General features: G+C 39.4%; 2 protein-coding genes across 5 annotated transcripts in view; both read right to left on the reverse strand.

The window, feature by feature from the left end:
• The window catches only part of MYH11 (myosin heavy chain 11), a 136,454-nt gene extending 131,724 nt beyond the window's left edge, over positions 1 to 4,730 (reverse strand). Inside the window, exons 1-2 of one of the 2 annotated variants that reach the window (XM_059897133.1) lie at positions 4,478 to 4,730; positions 2,047 to 2,155 (exon numbers count right to left, since the gene is read on the reverse strand). The gene's annotated coding sequence lies outside the window, so the exon portion shown is untranslated. Of the gene's footprint in view, positions 1 to 2,046; positions 2,156 to 2,440; positions 2,531 to 4,477 lie in introns of those variants that run through there. The other variant, XM_059897132.1, reaches the window with a different exon arrangement.
• CEP20 (centrosomal protein 20) lies at positions 255 to 16,803 on the reverse strand. 3 transcript variants are annotated; one of them, XM_059897139.1, is made up of 6 exons: positions 16,719 to 16,803; positions 13,311 to 13,508; positions 10,926 to 11,010; positions 7,734 to 7,829; positions 7,219 to 7,355; positions 255 to 2,155 (listed from the first exon to the last, which is right to left on the reverse strand). In XM_059897139.1, exons 1-6 carry the CDS (start codon positions 16,744 to 16,746, stop codon positions 2,079 to 2,081), a joined length of 621 nt encoding a protein of 206 aa, XP_059753122.1. In that variant the 5' UTR covers positions 16,747 to 16,803; the 3' UTR covers positions 255 to 2,078. The 3 variants fall into 3 exon arrangements, with proteins under 3 accessions (XP_059753122.1, XP_059753124.1, XP_059753123.1); XM_059897140.1 differs by lacking the exon at positions 255 to 2,155 and adding an exon at positions 5,974 to 6,373; XM_059897141.1 differs by lacking the exon at positions 7,734 to 7,829 and having other exon boundaries at positions 256 to 2,155.
• Positions 16,804 to 17,993: the final 1,190 nt, after the last annotated feature.

The following is a 17,993-nucleotide window of genomic DNA, read 5'->3' on the forward strand; positions in this document are numbered from 1 at the left end:
ATGATACTGTCCCCTCAGAGAATAACACCTCCAGCCCCTACCACTGCCACCCTATGAAGAAGAATCGTCCCAGGGTGATATGGCTGATGCCAAGTACCCTCAACCTTACTCTGCTTCCTCCAACAACTAGGTTCCTGGAGATCCCGAATGAAGGCCTAGGGAGCCATCGCCAAGCCTTCTTCTGGTTCCAGTGGACATCTCTTGATGACAGAACAGTCAGAGGAACGCCCTTTGCACAAAGGTGAGTTGCTTAAATTTTTTTTTTTTTTATTAAATGATACACTGAAAGTATAAAAGTTGCCTAGGTACAAACCAGTTATAGAATAATGCATACAAATGCGCTATAGACTACATGTGACAATTCTGTTTAGCTTCTATTTTGATGATTTTATATCAGTATCCAAAATGACAAACTCCAGCATTTTTTCTTAACCTAGTCCTGCATGATTGCAATTCCTGAGGTAAACAGTGTCCACTGCCAACAACCCTGCATGTAAACTAAATCCTCTGAGAAGAATTCAGATATTTATACTCCGCATACAATACAATGGAATTCATAATTGTAATCAGGTACTATAGATTTCACTTAAAAAATGGAAATGAGCCCTTATAATACTTCTACATCTGTATATGTAATTTTAGCCCACCAACAGGGCCTCTCAAAATCCTTTGACTTGTAAAGTATGGTTTAAGGCAATTTCTTTAATAATTTTCTGCATTCAGATAAAAATTCTTGGTTAATCTGTAAGGACTGAACCCTGACTAGCACCAAAAATAAAATCAAGTTTCAATAATTTCCAAAAGTAGCACAGAATCTATACCCTGAAAAGAACGCCAATTCTGTCAACTACAGCCCTTATCACCTTCCCTGTGGAAAATGTTTAAGCTAAATGTTGTCAGTGTACAGGCACCCATGCAGTTTTGTTCTGAATACACCTTATGATTTGTGCCAATCAGGCGTCTACTATAATAGTTTGTTGTTTTCAGTGAAATCAGTCTGAAGACTCCACATTATAAAAATGTCAATAAATATCAAAGTAGCATTTTAGAGATGGCATTATAAGAGCTCTTACTATTTTTCTACCCCAAGAATAAAAATCGCCATTTAATAAGACACTCAGAGCCCATACAAGTAAGGGTTGGCCCTTTCATAGCTCATCTTGTAATTGCACAGCTGAAGGCCACATGGAGGTTAAACAATGCCATCTTTTAAAAGGTACTTTCTGGTATTTCTCATAAAGCCTGTCTCTTCATGTTTATTCCACATTCTTCACGTAATAAACTCTTTGTTTTACTTAGAGCAGAATTAAAAGAATTATTCCCCCCCACACACCTTTTAATTAAATCTTCTAGGAGAAGCCAAACTGTCTACGTAAAGAAGAAGTACATCGTTACCAAGTTTTAAAGTTCAAATTTGGGTAGTAATTCAGATATTTAAACCTAATTATAAATGGTTATCTGAAAAATAGCTAGTTCCACCCCACAAAACAATCAAACTTTATAGGAATTATAGTTTTTTCTGGTTTTGGTGTTCTTTTAAATTTTTCTTTTTTAAACATGAATGAATTTTCCTATAAATCCACATAATTCCAGCCTGAAGGAAATTTAATTAATGTGCCATGGTAAAGAACAGAGCAGGGAATTCCCTGGCACTCCAGTGGTTAGGACTCAGCGCTTTCACTGCCGGGGCCTGGGTTCAATCCCTGTTTGGGGAACTAAGATCCCGCAAGCCATGTGGTACAGCCAAAAAAAGAACAGAGCATATGGCTATAAAGACCTGATTACTTTTTTAGAAGAATTTATAGGGTACTAAAAAAACCCTTTCATTTCTCAAAAATTTAGGGGCCTTTAAAAGCTTCCTAAAAGCAACACATTTTCTTTCAAGTCAAATCTGGTAAGCTAGATGACAGAGTTAGCTTTTATTCACAAATGCAGTAAAACACAAGGGGCTAAAGGTTTTGCAGAAACTCACATTTCCACAAAGTACAAATACTAGTGATGAATTCTGGTAACATTAGGAGAATAAATAAGTTATTTAATACATACAAGTTTAGAAAAAAACGCTCCAAATGGAAATGTCATCTCTTCATTGCGGGAGAAGCGTGCAGGTTTTCAGTGTTAGCGCGCCTGCCCTGCTCCTTCTGTAGGTGGTCCTCTGCAATGAACAGAAGCAAAGGTCAGTACTCATCCCAAGCAAAAATGGGCAGCAGGCAAACTTATCTACATATATTATAGGATGTTATATATTTAATATTGTGTGAGTTCCTTAGATGGCTTAGGACAATTTTAAAAAAGGTTTTTTTTAAACACTATTGAAGAAATCAGAAATGTTTAGTACTAGGGACTCACTCTAATTATTCAAAAGTGTTTCCTATTTTTTTTTTTAAGTGAATAGAGTACACCCTGGAGTAAACCCATGGGTAAGTACTTACAAACTTACACTGTATGTAAGGAATGGAATTCACAAGAAAGGACTGTGTATTCAATTCGTATTTTGAGGGATGCCAAAGCTCAACTAAAAAGAAAAAAAACAAAAACAAAAAACTTTTCTTCAAATAGAAATCCTCCCAGCAGCACCCTCTTGCGGCAAGAAGAAAACTAGCATGGTTTACAACTTCCTACCAAAATCCAAAAATCCTCCGAGAAACTGTAGAAAATGTTCTTCAGCCAAAAACAAAACAAGAAAGTTCCATGCAGGTTCAGAGAAGCCCAGAGCCCCTGTGACCACACACTGTGCTCCAGAATAGTAAAGAAAGGGCCCTAGTTATGTCTGATCCATTTCTTTTGTCCTGGGGGAGAGGGTAGCAGGCAGAAGTATTCTCTATTAAAAGAACCTAAAGAGACTTAACATCCAAATGCGACAAAAATGCAACGCACAGGGACTTCCCTGGTGGTCCAGTGGTTAAGAATCCACCTTCCAATGCAGGGGACATGGGTTCGATCCCTGGTCGGGGAACTAAGATCCCAACCAGGGAACTAAGATCCCACATGCCACGGGGCAACTAAGCCTGTGTGCCACAACTAGAGAGCCCACGCACCACAATGAAGACCCAGCGCAGCCAAAAAAAAAAATGCGATGCACAAACTAAATTTCTAAGAAAACATGAACCCCCCCAACCCTAACCCCCAATTCCCCAAACACTCTCTACAAGTAAAAAAACAAAACCTTTTTAATGACCATTTTGATAACAGGAGACAAAAAAATACAAATTTAGACAAGTTGTTAGAAATATGCAATTGTAGCACCAAAAATGCACACTAGATTTGCTAATTCTGAGGACAAGGTGATGTACACACAGTCTTGCTAGTCCAGAGCAGTCCTCATCCTCAGAGGCAGTGCAGAGTGCTAACACTACCACAGGTCTGGAAAATTCATCCCCCTCAGTGTTAGGCAACTTTGCTGGAAGAACAAGATCAACAACATCCTTAGGGCAAAACCATTTTAGGTTTTCTAGAAAAGTGTTATAAAAGAGTGAAGTATGTCACTCATGTACTTCATAGATGTGCAATAATGTTGAGCTGATAATGATTTTCTCTATTATAAAATATCTGGGCTTTTATTTATAGCAAAAACTACCTTGCTTTCAATATTACAAGCACTAACATCAGCAGCATTAATGAACTGGCTACCATTTCAAAGGTGAGAGTGCCTGTTATATAAACCCTCTTCATTTTTTTTTGTACTTTGAAAGCTTTAATAAAGGAAGTGCTTTCATGATGGCAGGCTTTGGACTTATCTTCAAATAAAAGAGAATTTAATTCTAGTGTTTTATATTTCAGCTGGATGACTTTGTGTAGATAGAAGGTATATAATCTGAAGAATAATTATTTTAATACCTTTATAATTTCTCAATGTTGTCAAATAAAACTTATGTATCATTCACACAATAAGCTGGAGTTGAGAAAGTAAATGGAATGCCTAAATGTATTACTGAAACATAATGCAATTTGGGGCTAACAATTCTTCACAATTCATTGCACAACGAGGTCCCTGTTGTGCCAGTAACATTTTTGATGATCAAGAAAAATAATTTGCAATATCACTGTTCTCCTATTAGTGCACTCGTTCTCCTTTCTGAGTCTTCCACAGAATAGGTACCCAAAGCTTTGGTGACCTGAACTCGAATCTTTGATGTCTCTGGCACTTTATACAGACAGGAGCCAAGGTAATCCAAGGACTCTTGCATCCTCTCTAGCACACCCTGCCCCCACTCACCCAACTGGAACTAAAAATACCAATGTCATGGGTTTGCTGTGTTAACACGTGTTAATGTGTACAATATCCACTGGTGACAATTAAAGAGAAACTGGCATTATCATATATTCTTGGCAAGTATGTAAAGTGGTAAAGCCTTTTTGGAGGGAAATTAAACAATATCTACTACATTTTTAATTTATTTTTTTTATAGATTTCCATCTAATGCTTTTTTTTTCCTTTTTTAAATTAATTAATTAATTAATTTATTTATTTATTTACTTATTTTTGGCTGTGCTGGGTCTTCGTTTCTGTGCCAGGGCTTTCTCTAGTTGCAGCGAGCGGGGGCCACTCTTCATCGCGGTGCACGGGCCTCTCACCGTCGCGGCCTCTCGTTGCGGAGCACAGGCTCCAGACGCACAGGCTCAGTAGTTGTGGCTCACTGGCCTAGTTGCTCCGTGGCATGTGGGATCTTCCCAGACCAGGGCTCGAACCCACGTCCCTTGCATTGGCAGGCAGACTCTCAACCACTGCGCCACCAGGGAAGCCCGACATTTTTTAATATGCATATGTTTTGAACCAGCAATTCTACTTCTAGGCATCCACATAAGAAAAATACTAATGCTACCCTGCAATACTGTAAAAGCAAAAAATTTAAAACATACAAAAGTAGGACTTCCCTGGTGGTGCTGTGGTTAACAATCCACCTGCCAACGCAAGGGACACGGGTTCAATCCCTGGTCCGGGAAGATCCCACATGCCGTGGAGCAACTAAGCCTGTGCGCCACAACTACTGAGCCTGCGCTCTAGAGCCTGTGAGCCACAACCACTGAAGCCCGAGCGCTCTGGGGCCCGCGTGCCGGAACTACTGAAGCCCACACGCCTACAGCCCGTGCTCTACAACAAGAGAAAACACCACAGTGAGAAGCCCACACAACGCAACTAAGAGTAGCCCCCGCTCACCACAACTAGAGAAAGCCCACGAGCATCAACGAAGACCCAACACAGCCAAAAACAAAAAACAAACAAAAACAAAAGTAGATCAGTAAATAGTACTATTGATTAGCAATAGTACTATGGAATACTACAGAAAGGTAGTAGAAGCAGATCTACATAAATTGATAAAACAAGTGAAAAAAGCAAACTGTAGGATAATATGTACAGGAACAGTGTATATAAATTTAAATACGTAGAAATGACTCCTGAAGGACACCCACCAAGCTGCTAACAGCACTACCTTCTGTGGAGGGGAGGGAAATCAAGGCATTAGGGAGAGGCAAGGAGGGAGGAGGTTAGAGGGAATTTCACATTATACTACTGATGTTTAGAGATCTACTCTTGTACCATGTGTTTTGTTTTGTTTTTTAAGTTCTTGCCAAATAGTAGGCAATAATGACAGTTCCTTACCAATACTTGAAAAAGGAACTAAGAAAACTTCTCCATATTCTTTAACTGGAAAGTGTACAGGAATGGCAATCAAGGGTGCTGACTCTGCTAAAAATGATCAGCTACAGGCTTTCGATGAGTCAATGAACCTCTTAGTCTTGGTTTTCTCAACTGTAAAGTAAGTAGATGGGAATGATTTCTTTTCCAATGTTCCATGGACTTAGAATTCTAAGATATATAGAAGGATAACTCCTAGTAAAGTCAAAACTAACCTCCAAGAGATCACCCTGATTCACAAATATTTTGCTTTCAGATCTTAAGAGACAGAGTAAGTATTTAACATGATCAATATATTTTTTTAAATATTCACAATTATCTCAAAAGGCCATTACTTTCTTTTTCAAAAAATTTATTTATTTTTTATTTATTTATTTTTGGCTGTGTTGGGTCCTCGTTGCTGTTCGCGGGCTTTCTCTAGTTGCGGCGAGTGGGGGCTACTCTTCATTGAGGTGCACAGGCTTCTCATGTGGTGGCTTCTCCCGTTGCAGAGCACGGGCTCTAGGCACGCAGGCTTCAGTAGTTGTGACACGTGGGCTCAGTATTTGTGGCTCGCGAGCTCTAGAGTGCAGGCTCAGTAGTTGTGGTGCACGGGCTTAGTTGCTCTGCGGCATGTGGGATCTTCCCGGACCGGGGCTCGAACTTGTGTTCCCTGCATTGGCAGGTGGATTCTTAACCACTGTGCCACCAGGGAAGCCCAACATGATCAATATTGCTCATGGCAGTTCAGGAAAACTGCAAAAGACAATTTGCACTTTAGATGTTTCTTAAAAGTTTATTTCAACAGTCAAGATTTATATTTGTTCTGGGAACTCCCTGGCGGTCCAGTGGTTAGGACTCCATGCTTTCACTGCCAAGGGTGCAGGTTCAAGAAAAAAGATTTATATTTGTTCTGATAATCAGCTGCCTGAGCCCCACCTATGACTATCCTTAAAAAGAGAGATCAACTCTCAACCATAGTTGGAAACACTGAGCTATAAACCATTCAACTTAGATTATCAAATTGAGGTCCTATTGCTGATATAATCAAAACAACTGAAACCTCATTGGAAGAGTGAGCATTCTTAAAAGAAATATGAGCTATTCTCCTAAGAATTTATTTATAGATAACTACAACGCTACCACAAAGAGTATTCCCCCCACCCCCTCAAAAAAAATCCTGAAAATGCAAAGGACAACACATAAACCTCTGACTGCTCTATCTATATTCAGCAATCTTGCCTTTTTTCAGTCTTAGAGGGAAAAAAATTGATAATGTGATAAAAAGCTCTTTCTTCAGTATGCTAAGGATCTAAGCTACTCCAAAGAGTACAAATCTATGTAAAAATCAAGTTTTTCAACACTTCTTTATAGAAATTATATCTAAGAATTTTGTCTAGTCATCTCCCCACCCCTCGCAAGATTCTCCTTCTGAAAAGCATTGTTTTTCTGAGTATAAATAACACAGGCTAACTATACTGGATATAAATGGAATTAAACTTTGACTCAAAATCTTAGGAAAAACTGTTCCAAAGATAAAAACAGATAGGAAGAAAATATACTTGCTGATAGCTAAATGATAAGTCTCAGAAAACTCATACCCATTTGCTTTCTTCCATTAGGTTGTCTGCCAAGATTTGGGCTTGGAGGCTGAAGTGAAGACCCTTTCAGAAATGTATTTTGGATGTCATCCTTAGTTCCATGCAAGAAATGAGCTAAAATTCCATACAAAAGAGGTCTATAGCAGGAAGAAAATCAAAATCAATTCAATTTGAATAAATAGGAAATGCTTAAAAATATCTACTCTTTAAAAGGTAGCCTCTGACACGAAAACAGCCAAGTAATTCACCAGACTTAAAAGAAAAAAGATGCATGGTTATCATCCAAATTGCAAACTGTTCATGCTTTTTCAAATTTAAGTGTACCATTTAACTCTAAAGACAATTTTAAAATCCAGAGAAAACACGTTAACAAGTTAAACCTCACCTAAGCTGAAATACAATTTCAATCAATGCACAGGAATCAGCTTTTTTTTTTTTAAACTCCGAAGTCCAGTATGAGATTTCCCACTACCTAACATGGTCTGATACAAAACAACTATTCAATATATACTTACTGGATTAATAAATCCTTGCCTGGGTTCAAATCCTGGTCCTGCCACTTGACCTCAGCAAGATTCTTAACGTCCCCAGCCTCATAAATGTTTCTTCCTCTATAAATGAGGATAAGCATAGTCTCTACCTCATAGGGCAGTTATGGACGAAATGAGTTAATAAATGTCAAGTGCTTAGAACCATGCCTGGCACATATTAAATGGTATATAAATGCAAGCTATACAGGAGTCGGGTAAGAACTAATATTTTAAAAGCTACTTTACAGTTTACAAAACACTCTTCTCTCCCTTCATTTTATCCCCACCTTGTGATGTCATAATCATCACCTCCAATTTAGAAATGAGAAAACCAGAGCTCACTGAGGATTTGCTAGAGATTGCTTAGACAGTCAACAAACTTTACATTTGAACCCCAAGTCCCATATTCTTTTCCTTACAGCATGCTGCCTGGAGATTTACATTAGTGCCCTTGCACCAATGGAGGCTGCTCTGATGACAATAAAGAGTGGTTTTCCCTTGTTTACAATATCACAGTTGAAAATATCAATTTAATGGATTGTCTTTTTGAGATAATCTATCTACTTATTAGCAGGTGTGATGGTTCAAAGTATGACATCCTTTCCCTTCAAAAGGTGGAGTCTAACTGCTCTCCTCTTGAGTGTGAGCTGAACTCACTTCTCAGGAACTGAGTAAGGCACTAAGTGACAGCACTTGCAACTTCAGAGTCTAGGTCATAAACGGCATTGTGGCCTCCTCCTTGCCTTCTCTCTTGGTCACTCTCTCTGGGGTAAGTCAGTTGCCACGTCATGAGGACACTCAAGCTGTCCCATGGAAAGGTACATGTAGTGAAGAACTGAGGCCTCCGACAAGCAGCCATGTGAATATGTCACATGGAAACGGATCCTCCAGCTCCAGCCAAACCTTCAGATGACTGCATCCCCGGCCAACATCTTAACTGCAATCTCATGAGTGAGACTAGCCACAGAAGCCACGCCCAGATTCCTCTCCACTGATAATAAATGTCTGTTGTTTTAAACCACCAACTTCTGGGGTAATCTGTTATACAGCAATAAATAACCAACTACACACAAAAGCAATTTTTCCATACCACAAAGAAACCAAGAGAGTGAGTTTCTCTATTTAATAAGATGCCTCAGCTCTTATAAAAGCTTCATACAGGAATATAAAATAGGTCTCTCTGTCTACTTTAAACCATTGTTTCCTGAAGTGTTAACTGGTCAAAGATTTTTAAATTAAAAAAATTCTGTTTTCCAAATTTACAATAAAATTTACCTAAGATTTAAAATTTTTAAGACATATTAGAAAATATAAAACTACCACATTTAACCTGCAGCTTCATGAATATTAAGGTTTCTTTTTTCAAAAATCCTACTTAAAAAAGAGATAATTGTTTTTAAAGTACAGCTTCACAATGCCTTATTTGCAATTTTGAAAAACAAACACTCTGAAAACTAATTTTCTTCATAAATTTGGCACAAACTCATTTGGTGGCATGGCTTGACCTAACATAAGGTTATTATACACTTTATCCTACTTTTTGTGAAAATTCTTAAGTTTCACTGAAAAATATTAATGTGACTATTAGTGCTACCTCAGACTTCCACTGGACCCTACACCATATATGGACCACATTACTTTTTAAAATCTGAAAACTTTTCAATGGAAATGTTTTAAAGCAATAAGTGTCTTTCAGAAAGCAAACTACTGGCAGCGTGACACAAGTTAGAAAAGAAAGTGACTGGAGAGAAACGGGACAGACGCCTCCTGAACTGCACGGTGCAGGGCGTGAGGACAGACAGGCGCTACTGCACAGGCCAAATTGATAAGACTCGCAAAATGACTTGTGGAGAAGTGAGAAGGAGCCAGAAGTGCAAGTAAGCTCTCAGGTGAAGACCTGAATGGCTGTTATGAGGAAGCTACGAGGGGGGCTTGAAGAGATGAAAATAATGGACTTGATATTTGGACACACGGAGTTTGAGATGCCAGCAGAAATGTAGGTCCATAACTCACGAGCTCTGTAAGATTTAAAGCAGAGTCACCAGCGTGGAGACATCATTAAAGACTCAAGACTAGATAGAAAAGTGGGCAGGGGGACAAGAGGAAAAGAAAGTTAAGGACAAGACTTGGGGGAGAGTGCCCAAAATTTAAAGGAACCCTAAAGGAGCCAATGAAGAAACTGTGATGACCATTAGGGAGACAGAAAAACCAAGACAGTAAAGGGTCATAAAAGACAAATGACAAGAAGAAGTGTTTTAAGGAAGAGTTGTCAATATTACAAAACACTGCAGAAACTCAAGTAAAGCTGAGCTTCTCAAATTGGAAATAGATATATACCCACTCTTAGTGCTAGCGGCCTGGTACGAAGTACAGGTGGCATATGATCCCAGAACACTAATTTTACACAAAGATTTGAGGGAGAGTTCAATTTAATTGGCATGTCATTTAAAACATTTTAATGGTAAAAAAATTATATCATGAAGTAGAATGAAAAAATTCAATAAACTTTTAGAAAGAGAAAACATAAGACTTCAAAGAAATTTCTTACTAGGAGAAAGTTGCTTTGATCTATGTTCCCAGGCCTCCGAGGTACAATTTTTTCTGCCATTCAGGGATCCTCTAGAAAAAGTTTAAGAAACACTAAAGTAGGAAAAAAACTAAGAAACTACTAGAAAGTGGTCACTCTTTTTCAAGAGCATAGTTTCAGTATAAACGGTGAGGGGAGAATTTTAAATGCAGAGAAGGCAAAAGAGGGGGTAATAACAAAATGAAAGCAGGGGGTTGATCTTCACTAAGTTCAGTGATAAAAGGAGTTAAGAGGTTTTTTTGGAGAGGGGAGATTTGAGTACATTCCCAAGTTGAAGTGAAGGAAGCAGTGAGGAGGAAGAGTTAAATGTGAGGAAGAAAACAATTGATAGAGCAAAGCCTCAGGTAAAAAACAAAAGGATGGATCAAGAAGCCAAGAGACATGACCCTTAGGATGAAGCAGGGGTGCTCAGTCCTCTGAAACCACATGCACTTAGCACCTACTCACAGCTGCACACCGTGGACGTGTGCTAGACACACACTGGGCCCAAATAAATACCTACTGAATTAAAATGAAATAAAACCACTGCTATGCAATTATGACTCTAATACAACAATATCTGAAAACTTATTTTTTTAAAAACTTCTTACATTGTATTATCCTTTGATTCTTCAAATGCATTTAGTTCACGGATGAGAAACTGTCTGTCCAATGGAACTATGGGTTGACCAGATTCTGGGGGGAAAATCATAAAACACTGATCTTTATTAATGTAAAAAGTAAATAGGATTTTGATAAAAACCACACTTACAAGGTATACACATTTTTCAGATTTTAGAAGAATGATGATGGCACACGCCAAGGCACATGCAACTGTATGTGATTTTATGACTTTCAGAATAGCTACTTTGTTAAATGCATATTTTAATACAGTTTAACATAAACTTATTTTTTAAATCTCCCAATTTTGAGTTGGGAAAATATTGTTTCTATATACTAGACTTCAGAAGTCCTATTTTCTAAGAAGCCTGTAAACTAAACACATGACAGCGCTGATATCCGTTTGGCGGCAATAAATCTAAAAGTACAATGAACACTAATATGAAGTGCTGGCAAGGATACAGGGCAACTGGAACCCTCATACTCTGCTGGTAGGAGAACAAAATGCTGCATCCACTTATAAAGGTAAGCATACACTTACCACACACAACCCAGCAATACCACTCTTAGCTCTTTACCCAAGACATGAAAACAACGTTCGGCCAAACCTTGTAAATGAATGTTTATAGCAGCTTGACTCATAACTGCCAAAAACTAGAAACAACCCCAATGTCTATCAACTGATAATAGATAAATCAACACAACCATACAATGGAATGCTATTCGGAGGGGAAAAACAACAGCATGGTCTCAAATGTGTTATGCTGAGTGAAAGGAAGCAGATTCAAAATGCTACATCCTGCATGGTTTCACTTATATGACGTTCTAGAAAAGGCAAATGATAGGTACAGAAAACAACAGATCAGAGGTTGCTAGGGGTTTGAGGGTAGGAGAAGAGGTTGTCTACAAAGGGACACAGGGAATTTTTTGAGGTGATGGAAACGTTCTATATCGTGATTGTGATTGTGGTGGTAGTTACACAACTGTATGAATTTGGTAAAATCCATAGAACTATATACTAAAAATGGTAAAGAATCTTATATGTTAATTTTACCTCATTTTTTTTAAAAAAAAGCCAAGACACTGTAGAAACTTGACTATTGTCATTATATTCCATTCTAGGTAAGCACAAGTCCAAGACATCTAATTGGTGATATTTTCATATTCTTCTTTTCTGATTATTAATGTATTATATAGCCATCTATAACAAACTGAAGAAAGTGAAGATACTGATATTGAAGATCCTTAAACCAATAAAAATCATCAGTCTTCATTCAGTTAAGGTATTAACATTCAGTTAACATTAAATAAAAGATCTAGAATATTAACAAAAGATCTATCGAATGGAAAGTTCCAGCACCACAAATAAGGAATCCATTCTCTCTTCCAAAATCCGCTTCATGATCTCTTTTCTTTGAGGAGGCATATCTCCAAGGCACCAAACAGTCTTAAAGCACAGATTACACCCTGAACAAGGGAATCAAGTTATGTACGTGCAAGGTGTTTTGATCATCCTCCCAGCCTCATCTCCCCCAGCCCAGAGGCAATGCTGATCCTGACTACTGTGCATATTCTTCCAGTTCTTTTGCTTTCTTTCTTAAGAAATAAAATTTAACAGATAAAGTAAATTTCTTTTTAACTGTTGACTCCCTCCCCCCAATACTATTTCTCTCCCTCCCATCACTAGAATGAGTTTGGAGTTTACCTTCCTAATCCTTTTCTTTTTTTTTATTGAAGTATAGTTGATCTCTTCTTTCTTTTTTTATTTAAGTATAGTTGGTTCACAATATTATATTATATTAGTTTCAGGTGTACAACACAGTGATTTGAAATTTCTAAGAGATTATCTAATCCTTTTTAGATATCATGCTTTCACATACATTTGTATACAGTGCCTGATCAATACATGGTAGCAATATTTTGAGGCTTTATCTCCAATGTTTTATATTTTTTAATAAAGAATATATATAAAATCTGTGTGTGTGTATTTGTGTGTGTGTGTGTGTGTGTGTATGTGTGTTTTTAAAGCATATACATAGAAAAAAGACTGACAGCACATAGGGTAAAATGTAAAGAACTGTTTACTCTCAATACCAGTAAACAAGTATTTATTGTCAGTGCCAGGAATTATGATTTTTCAAAGTATGCACCTAGTTTAAGTGTTTATTGAGTTATTTTCCCCTACAATACAATAAACCTCACGAGAACTTGTTCAAGCTATGGAAAGAGCCCGTGGGAGTTTTATGTCCCAGTCATGTCCCAGATGATACTGTTTGGTAATGGAATTAGATTTCTAGGCTAAACACTTTCTGAGAATTGGGAGAAGGGAAGAAGCAGATTTCATATCAGGTAACTAACAATAAATAACCTCTTACCTGCTATGAGGACAGATGCTGTATACTTATATTTGTTGAATTCCAAATACTCCCGAATTAATTCATTAATTAGAAGGTTTTCATGAGACAATGATGGTCGAGGTTCACTTTCATCATCAAGGGCATTGAAAACTTCAGCTCGAATTCTTGCTTTTAAATGCCCTAATACTCCTCTTTTTTCCAAGGTGTCCTTTAAAACTGTTAAATATAAAATATTAATGCTTCAGTTACAGAAGAAATTTTGTCGTTCTTAGCTAAACTTTGAAGAAAAATGCTTAAAAGGTAAATGGCATAACACGCACTTTCAACCTATACTCTATGACAAACTGAACAATCATCACATTAGCTACCACAAGCCACATCTGCAATAAAAAATAAAGTTCCTAAGTTGCGATGATTTATTTTAATATATTTAAGCAAATGCAAGTTTATCCTTCCAACATCGTCACTGTCAGAGGTTACAGCCTGATACACATTCTTTAGTGAAGAAGAAAATAGGGAGAGAAATATACTTAGCTTACTGGGACCTGAACTTATCTCCCAGTGTCTCATATCTTTTCAAGAATGGTTGTCACTGCAGACAGGTTCTGTATGTCACTAAAACCCTCTGGTCCAGAAAGTAGATGATTAAAGATAACAAGTACACTCCAAAAAGGAAGGACTATGTCATGTCCTTTGTATAAAAACTGATACCCAGAACCCTTGGGAAATGGCCCATTCTGAACAAAAAGGTGGGCTTTTGTTCAGGGGGTTTGTTTGTTTGTTAAAGACAATTATGAGTTAATTCCTTAGAACAGTAAGATTTTGAAATTGTAAGCCTACTTAGAAATCTAACATGTAACTTTATCAATGCCATCTCAAGGAATCAGGGATGTATATGCTGAATGTAATCTAACTTCTTGATAAGCAAGGGTCATTATTACAAATATCAATAGTTATGATAATGAGATTTAGCTATAAATACTAATATGGATAGGGCTGAATTGGCATCATCCCTTGCAGTGGTCTGGAACCTTTTTTTCCTCACGTTGTCCTTAATAGCTAAATAACAACTCCAGAGAATTAACACATTTCACCCGTAGTGCCTAGAACAGAGAGCTGCCTAGAGGCATTATAATACTGTGCTGTATACTACTGGTGTAATAAATATAGTTTAATACTGTATTATGCTATAAATAAGTACACCACAATAATGACAATTCAGAAAGGGAGCCCAGGGACTTCCCTGGTGGCGCAGTGGTTAAGAATCCGCCTGCCAACACACGGGACACGGGTTCGAGTCCTGGTCTGGGAAGATCCCACATGCCGCGGAGCAACTAAGCCCGTGCGCCACAACTACTGAGCCTGCAATCTAGAGCCCGCGAGCCACAAGTACTGAAGCCCACGCGCCTAGAGCCCGCGCACCGCAACAAGAGAAGCCATCGCAATGAGAAGTCCGCGCACCGCAACGAAGAGTAGCCCCCGCTGACCGCAACTAGAGAAAGCCCGCGCACAGCAACGAAGACCCAACGCGGCCAAAAATAAAATAAAATAAAGGGAGCCCAGGGAGTGTATCCAAGTAGGCATGGAGATGAAATTTTTTTAAGCTTTGATAAACAACAAAAACCTGAGTCAGGTTTTTGTCGATTAAAGAGATACAATCCAAACTAGACTTTAACCTTTCTTGGCCCTTATATTTAGATTCATCCCCTCAACCTTTTTTGCAGGTGTGTTAAGAGTAGTTCTCACCCAGTCAGACTGTGTAACAGGTCCATAAAAGGAAGGTACAGCTTTGTTATGTTGGGATCATAACCGAACCCTTGTTCTCCAATTCCATCTTTAGAAATTAGACGGAGAGATTTTATCCCCCCAATTACTCTGTATTTGCACACAGCACAGCCTCGAACTCAGCAAAGAAATGAGAATTAATGAAGCTGGAGTTAGGAAACCCAGCATGTCTCATCACTACCTCAGCGGTAGATCACTAACTCCTGCCTCACTTGTCTTCTCCAACATGAGTTCTATGTCTCAGAGGTAGAACCAAGTAAGGTGGAAAAATGTGAGGTGAAAGTGCTTTAAAAAGGTGAAAGCCCATATAAGATAATTGATTGGCAAGCATTTTCAATGGGTTTCTCTTGAACACTAAGCACATTCAGAGCTGAGGAATGCAGGAAAAGCATAAAGGGCTCCCTACATCTGTGTAGGACATTGCTTGTCTAGAGAGTTCTAGGGTTCCATCATCCTGATCTGCCCTCTATTATCATGTTTATTAAAACACTGTACCATGACAATTTCTTTGGAAAGAGCTTCTTAACCTGGTTTATATTCCAAAGTATCTTTAAATCCTCAGAAGTTGCATGCAATATTACAGGTGATATGTGTTTCCTGGGGAGAGAGTTCACCAATTCATGTCAAGTCTGTCCTTGTGGATAGAGGTATGCCTTTTTAATGATTGTTCACCAGTCCTGGGCCACAAATATACATTTAAATCAATAATTCCTGAATCATATTCTCAAATCATACTCTCCCCACCAAATCTCTAAGAATCACTGATTTAGAGCCTAAATTCCCTGAAAAATGGAACTGGTTTTACTAGCCGGGCAGCAGTATCACTCAGTAACTAAGACCTGCAGGCCTGGTGCAGCATCTCTAGGTTCTCACTCTGCCTCTTTCTAGCTAAATTACTTTGGTCGATCTGTTTCACCTCTCAGCGCCTCAATTTCCTAATGTACGAAATGGGCATAAGGTTGATACACAGAATCAGTTAGGTAACACAGGGGCTGGGCTGTGCCTGACACATAAGGCTCGATGACTAATAACTATAATTACTATTACTTGTTTGGACATCTGCGTCACAACTAACGGTGTACAAATGTCCTCAGCTTAAGGACTCGAACCTTTGTGGAACTTTTCCTAAAAACACAGAAGAATGGCCAGGCCAGACACCTTTCTACCTCCACTTTTTCCCAATGGAAAATCGCGACCCACCTCGCAGGTGGTTGTAAGGATGCAATGACATAAGCAAAGCAAATGGTTTAGGATTGTGCTGAACACCAACAATGGTGGTTTAGATATTGTAATCATCAGCCCGGAGGGAAAGGCCCGGCCCACGGCCTCGCCCCCGTCGAGGTCCAGAAAGATGCGCCAGAGCCCCCAAGGTGCAGAACTATAGACCTCTCAGGTACCTGCGGATCCTGGGACTCCTCCTCCAGCTCAAAGCCGGTTTAAACATTGCCCCTATGCAACTACATCCCCCCAGAGCCCCCGCGCGGCGGCCGCCACACCCTCTAGATGCTCCGCAGGCCCTGAAGTCACAGAACGACCCCCGAAAAGGCTGACTAGTGTTCCGCGCACCCTCCTTTCGTCCCATCCTTTTCACAGGCTGAAGGCCGACATAGTTCAGCCGGCAAGCTTCCCATTCGTACTCACCCGCCTTCAGCTCGGCAACGGTCGCCATTTTTCAACGGCCCCCAGGGGCGCGCGCCTAGGCTGCGCGCACGCGCAGCTCCGCCCCGCTCCGCGGCGTGGCCTGTAGCCAATAGGCTCGCCGCTCTCGCCGCGCCTAGTCCAACCCCTCTTCGTTTACGCGCTCCGTGGTTGGATGGGTGGTGACGGTCCAGAGAGACCCTACCAATCAGCGAGTGCTCTAGGCGGGCCCTGCTGAGGGAGGAGGGAGGGTAAGCCCGGACTGAGGCAGGTCGGAACCTTACCAGGAGTCCTGCTGGCACCCTAGGGCTTAACTTTAGCCTTCATGATTTGCCCACTGCTCATCTCTGCAGCCTCAAGTACTAATTGTTAATAGTTACCAGGTGTTAAACTTGAGAATGCATCCGAATCACCTGGAGAACTTGTTAAAACAGATTTCTGGGCCCCACCCCTGGAGTTTCTGATTCAGTAAATCTGGGGTGAGGTCCGAGAATGCCATTTCTAACAAGTTACTAAATGAGGCTGATGCTGCTGGTCTTGGGGATCACCCCTTGAGGACCACTGTATTAGGGCTTACTATGAGCCTGACCCTCTTATAAGTGCTTTACACGCGTTGACATTGATTTCTCTATTACTACTACATTTCACAAAGGCGGAAACTGAGTGTTTGAAGACTGCAGAGGCGTAACCAAGGTCACCAGCAAATGGTGGAGGTGAGATTTGAATCCAGGCCTCTTGCTCTTCAAAGCCTGTTCTCTCCACTGGCGCTTAATACTGGGCAGTGCACATAAGGGATCCAAGAGCTATTTGTGAAGATGATTGATGAACGAATAAGCTATAGCATCCCAAGGAAATGAAGAAAAAGGAACAAGGGAATAATGTACCCAAAACTGAGTGTGAGGTTCTATGATTCCAGTTGTATTTCCAGAAAGGTCAACATTTGTGACCTAGAACACTGCCTTTTAAACTACTAGTCTTAACCCAATAGCAGATTTTGAAATCTATTAGTATATCCCAGTGAACATATTTTCAATGAAATGGAATGGAACAAATAGAAAACATAGAAGTATTGTTTTAGAAACTTTTGTTTCAGGTCTATATGTGTGTTCTGTTTCCTGGTGTATTTCTTAAAGTGGATGGCAGTGAAAAAATGCTTCACAGCCATTGTAACCTAGAGGAACCCATTCCTGTTCCAAACTCGATTCATTTTGACCTCATGGGACACAGATCTGTTCTGTAACCTTAGAACGGTGCTATCCTGTCGCACTTCCCTATTCT

The sequence above is a fragment of the Balaenoptera ricei genome, chromosome 15 (genome assembly GCF_028023285.1).
Source record: "Balaenoptera ricei isolate mBalRic1 chromosome 15, mBalRic1.hap2, whole genome shotgun sequence".
In the NCBI taxonomy this organism is placed as follows: domain Eukaryota; kingdom Metazoa; phylum Chordata; class Mammalia; order Artiodactyla; family Balaenopteridae; genus Balaenoptera; species Balaenoptera ricei.

Excerpts from the sequence above, each read along its gene's own strand:
- CEP20 (XM_059897139.1), bottom strand. The coding sequence starts at position 16,746 with ATGGCGACCGTTGCCGAGCTGAAGGCGG. Across the intron at positions 13,509-16,718 it reads CGTTGCCGAGCTGAAGGCGG|TTTTAAAGGACACCTTGGAA; the intron begins GTGAGTACGAAT and ends TATATTTAACAG. Across the intron at positions 7,830-10,925 it reads GAATCAAAGGATAATACAAT|AGGAAGAAACATTTATGAGG; the intron begins GTAAGAAGTTTT and ends CCTCATTTATAG.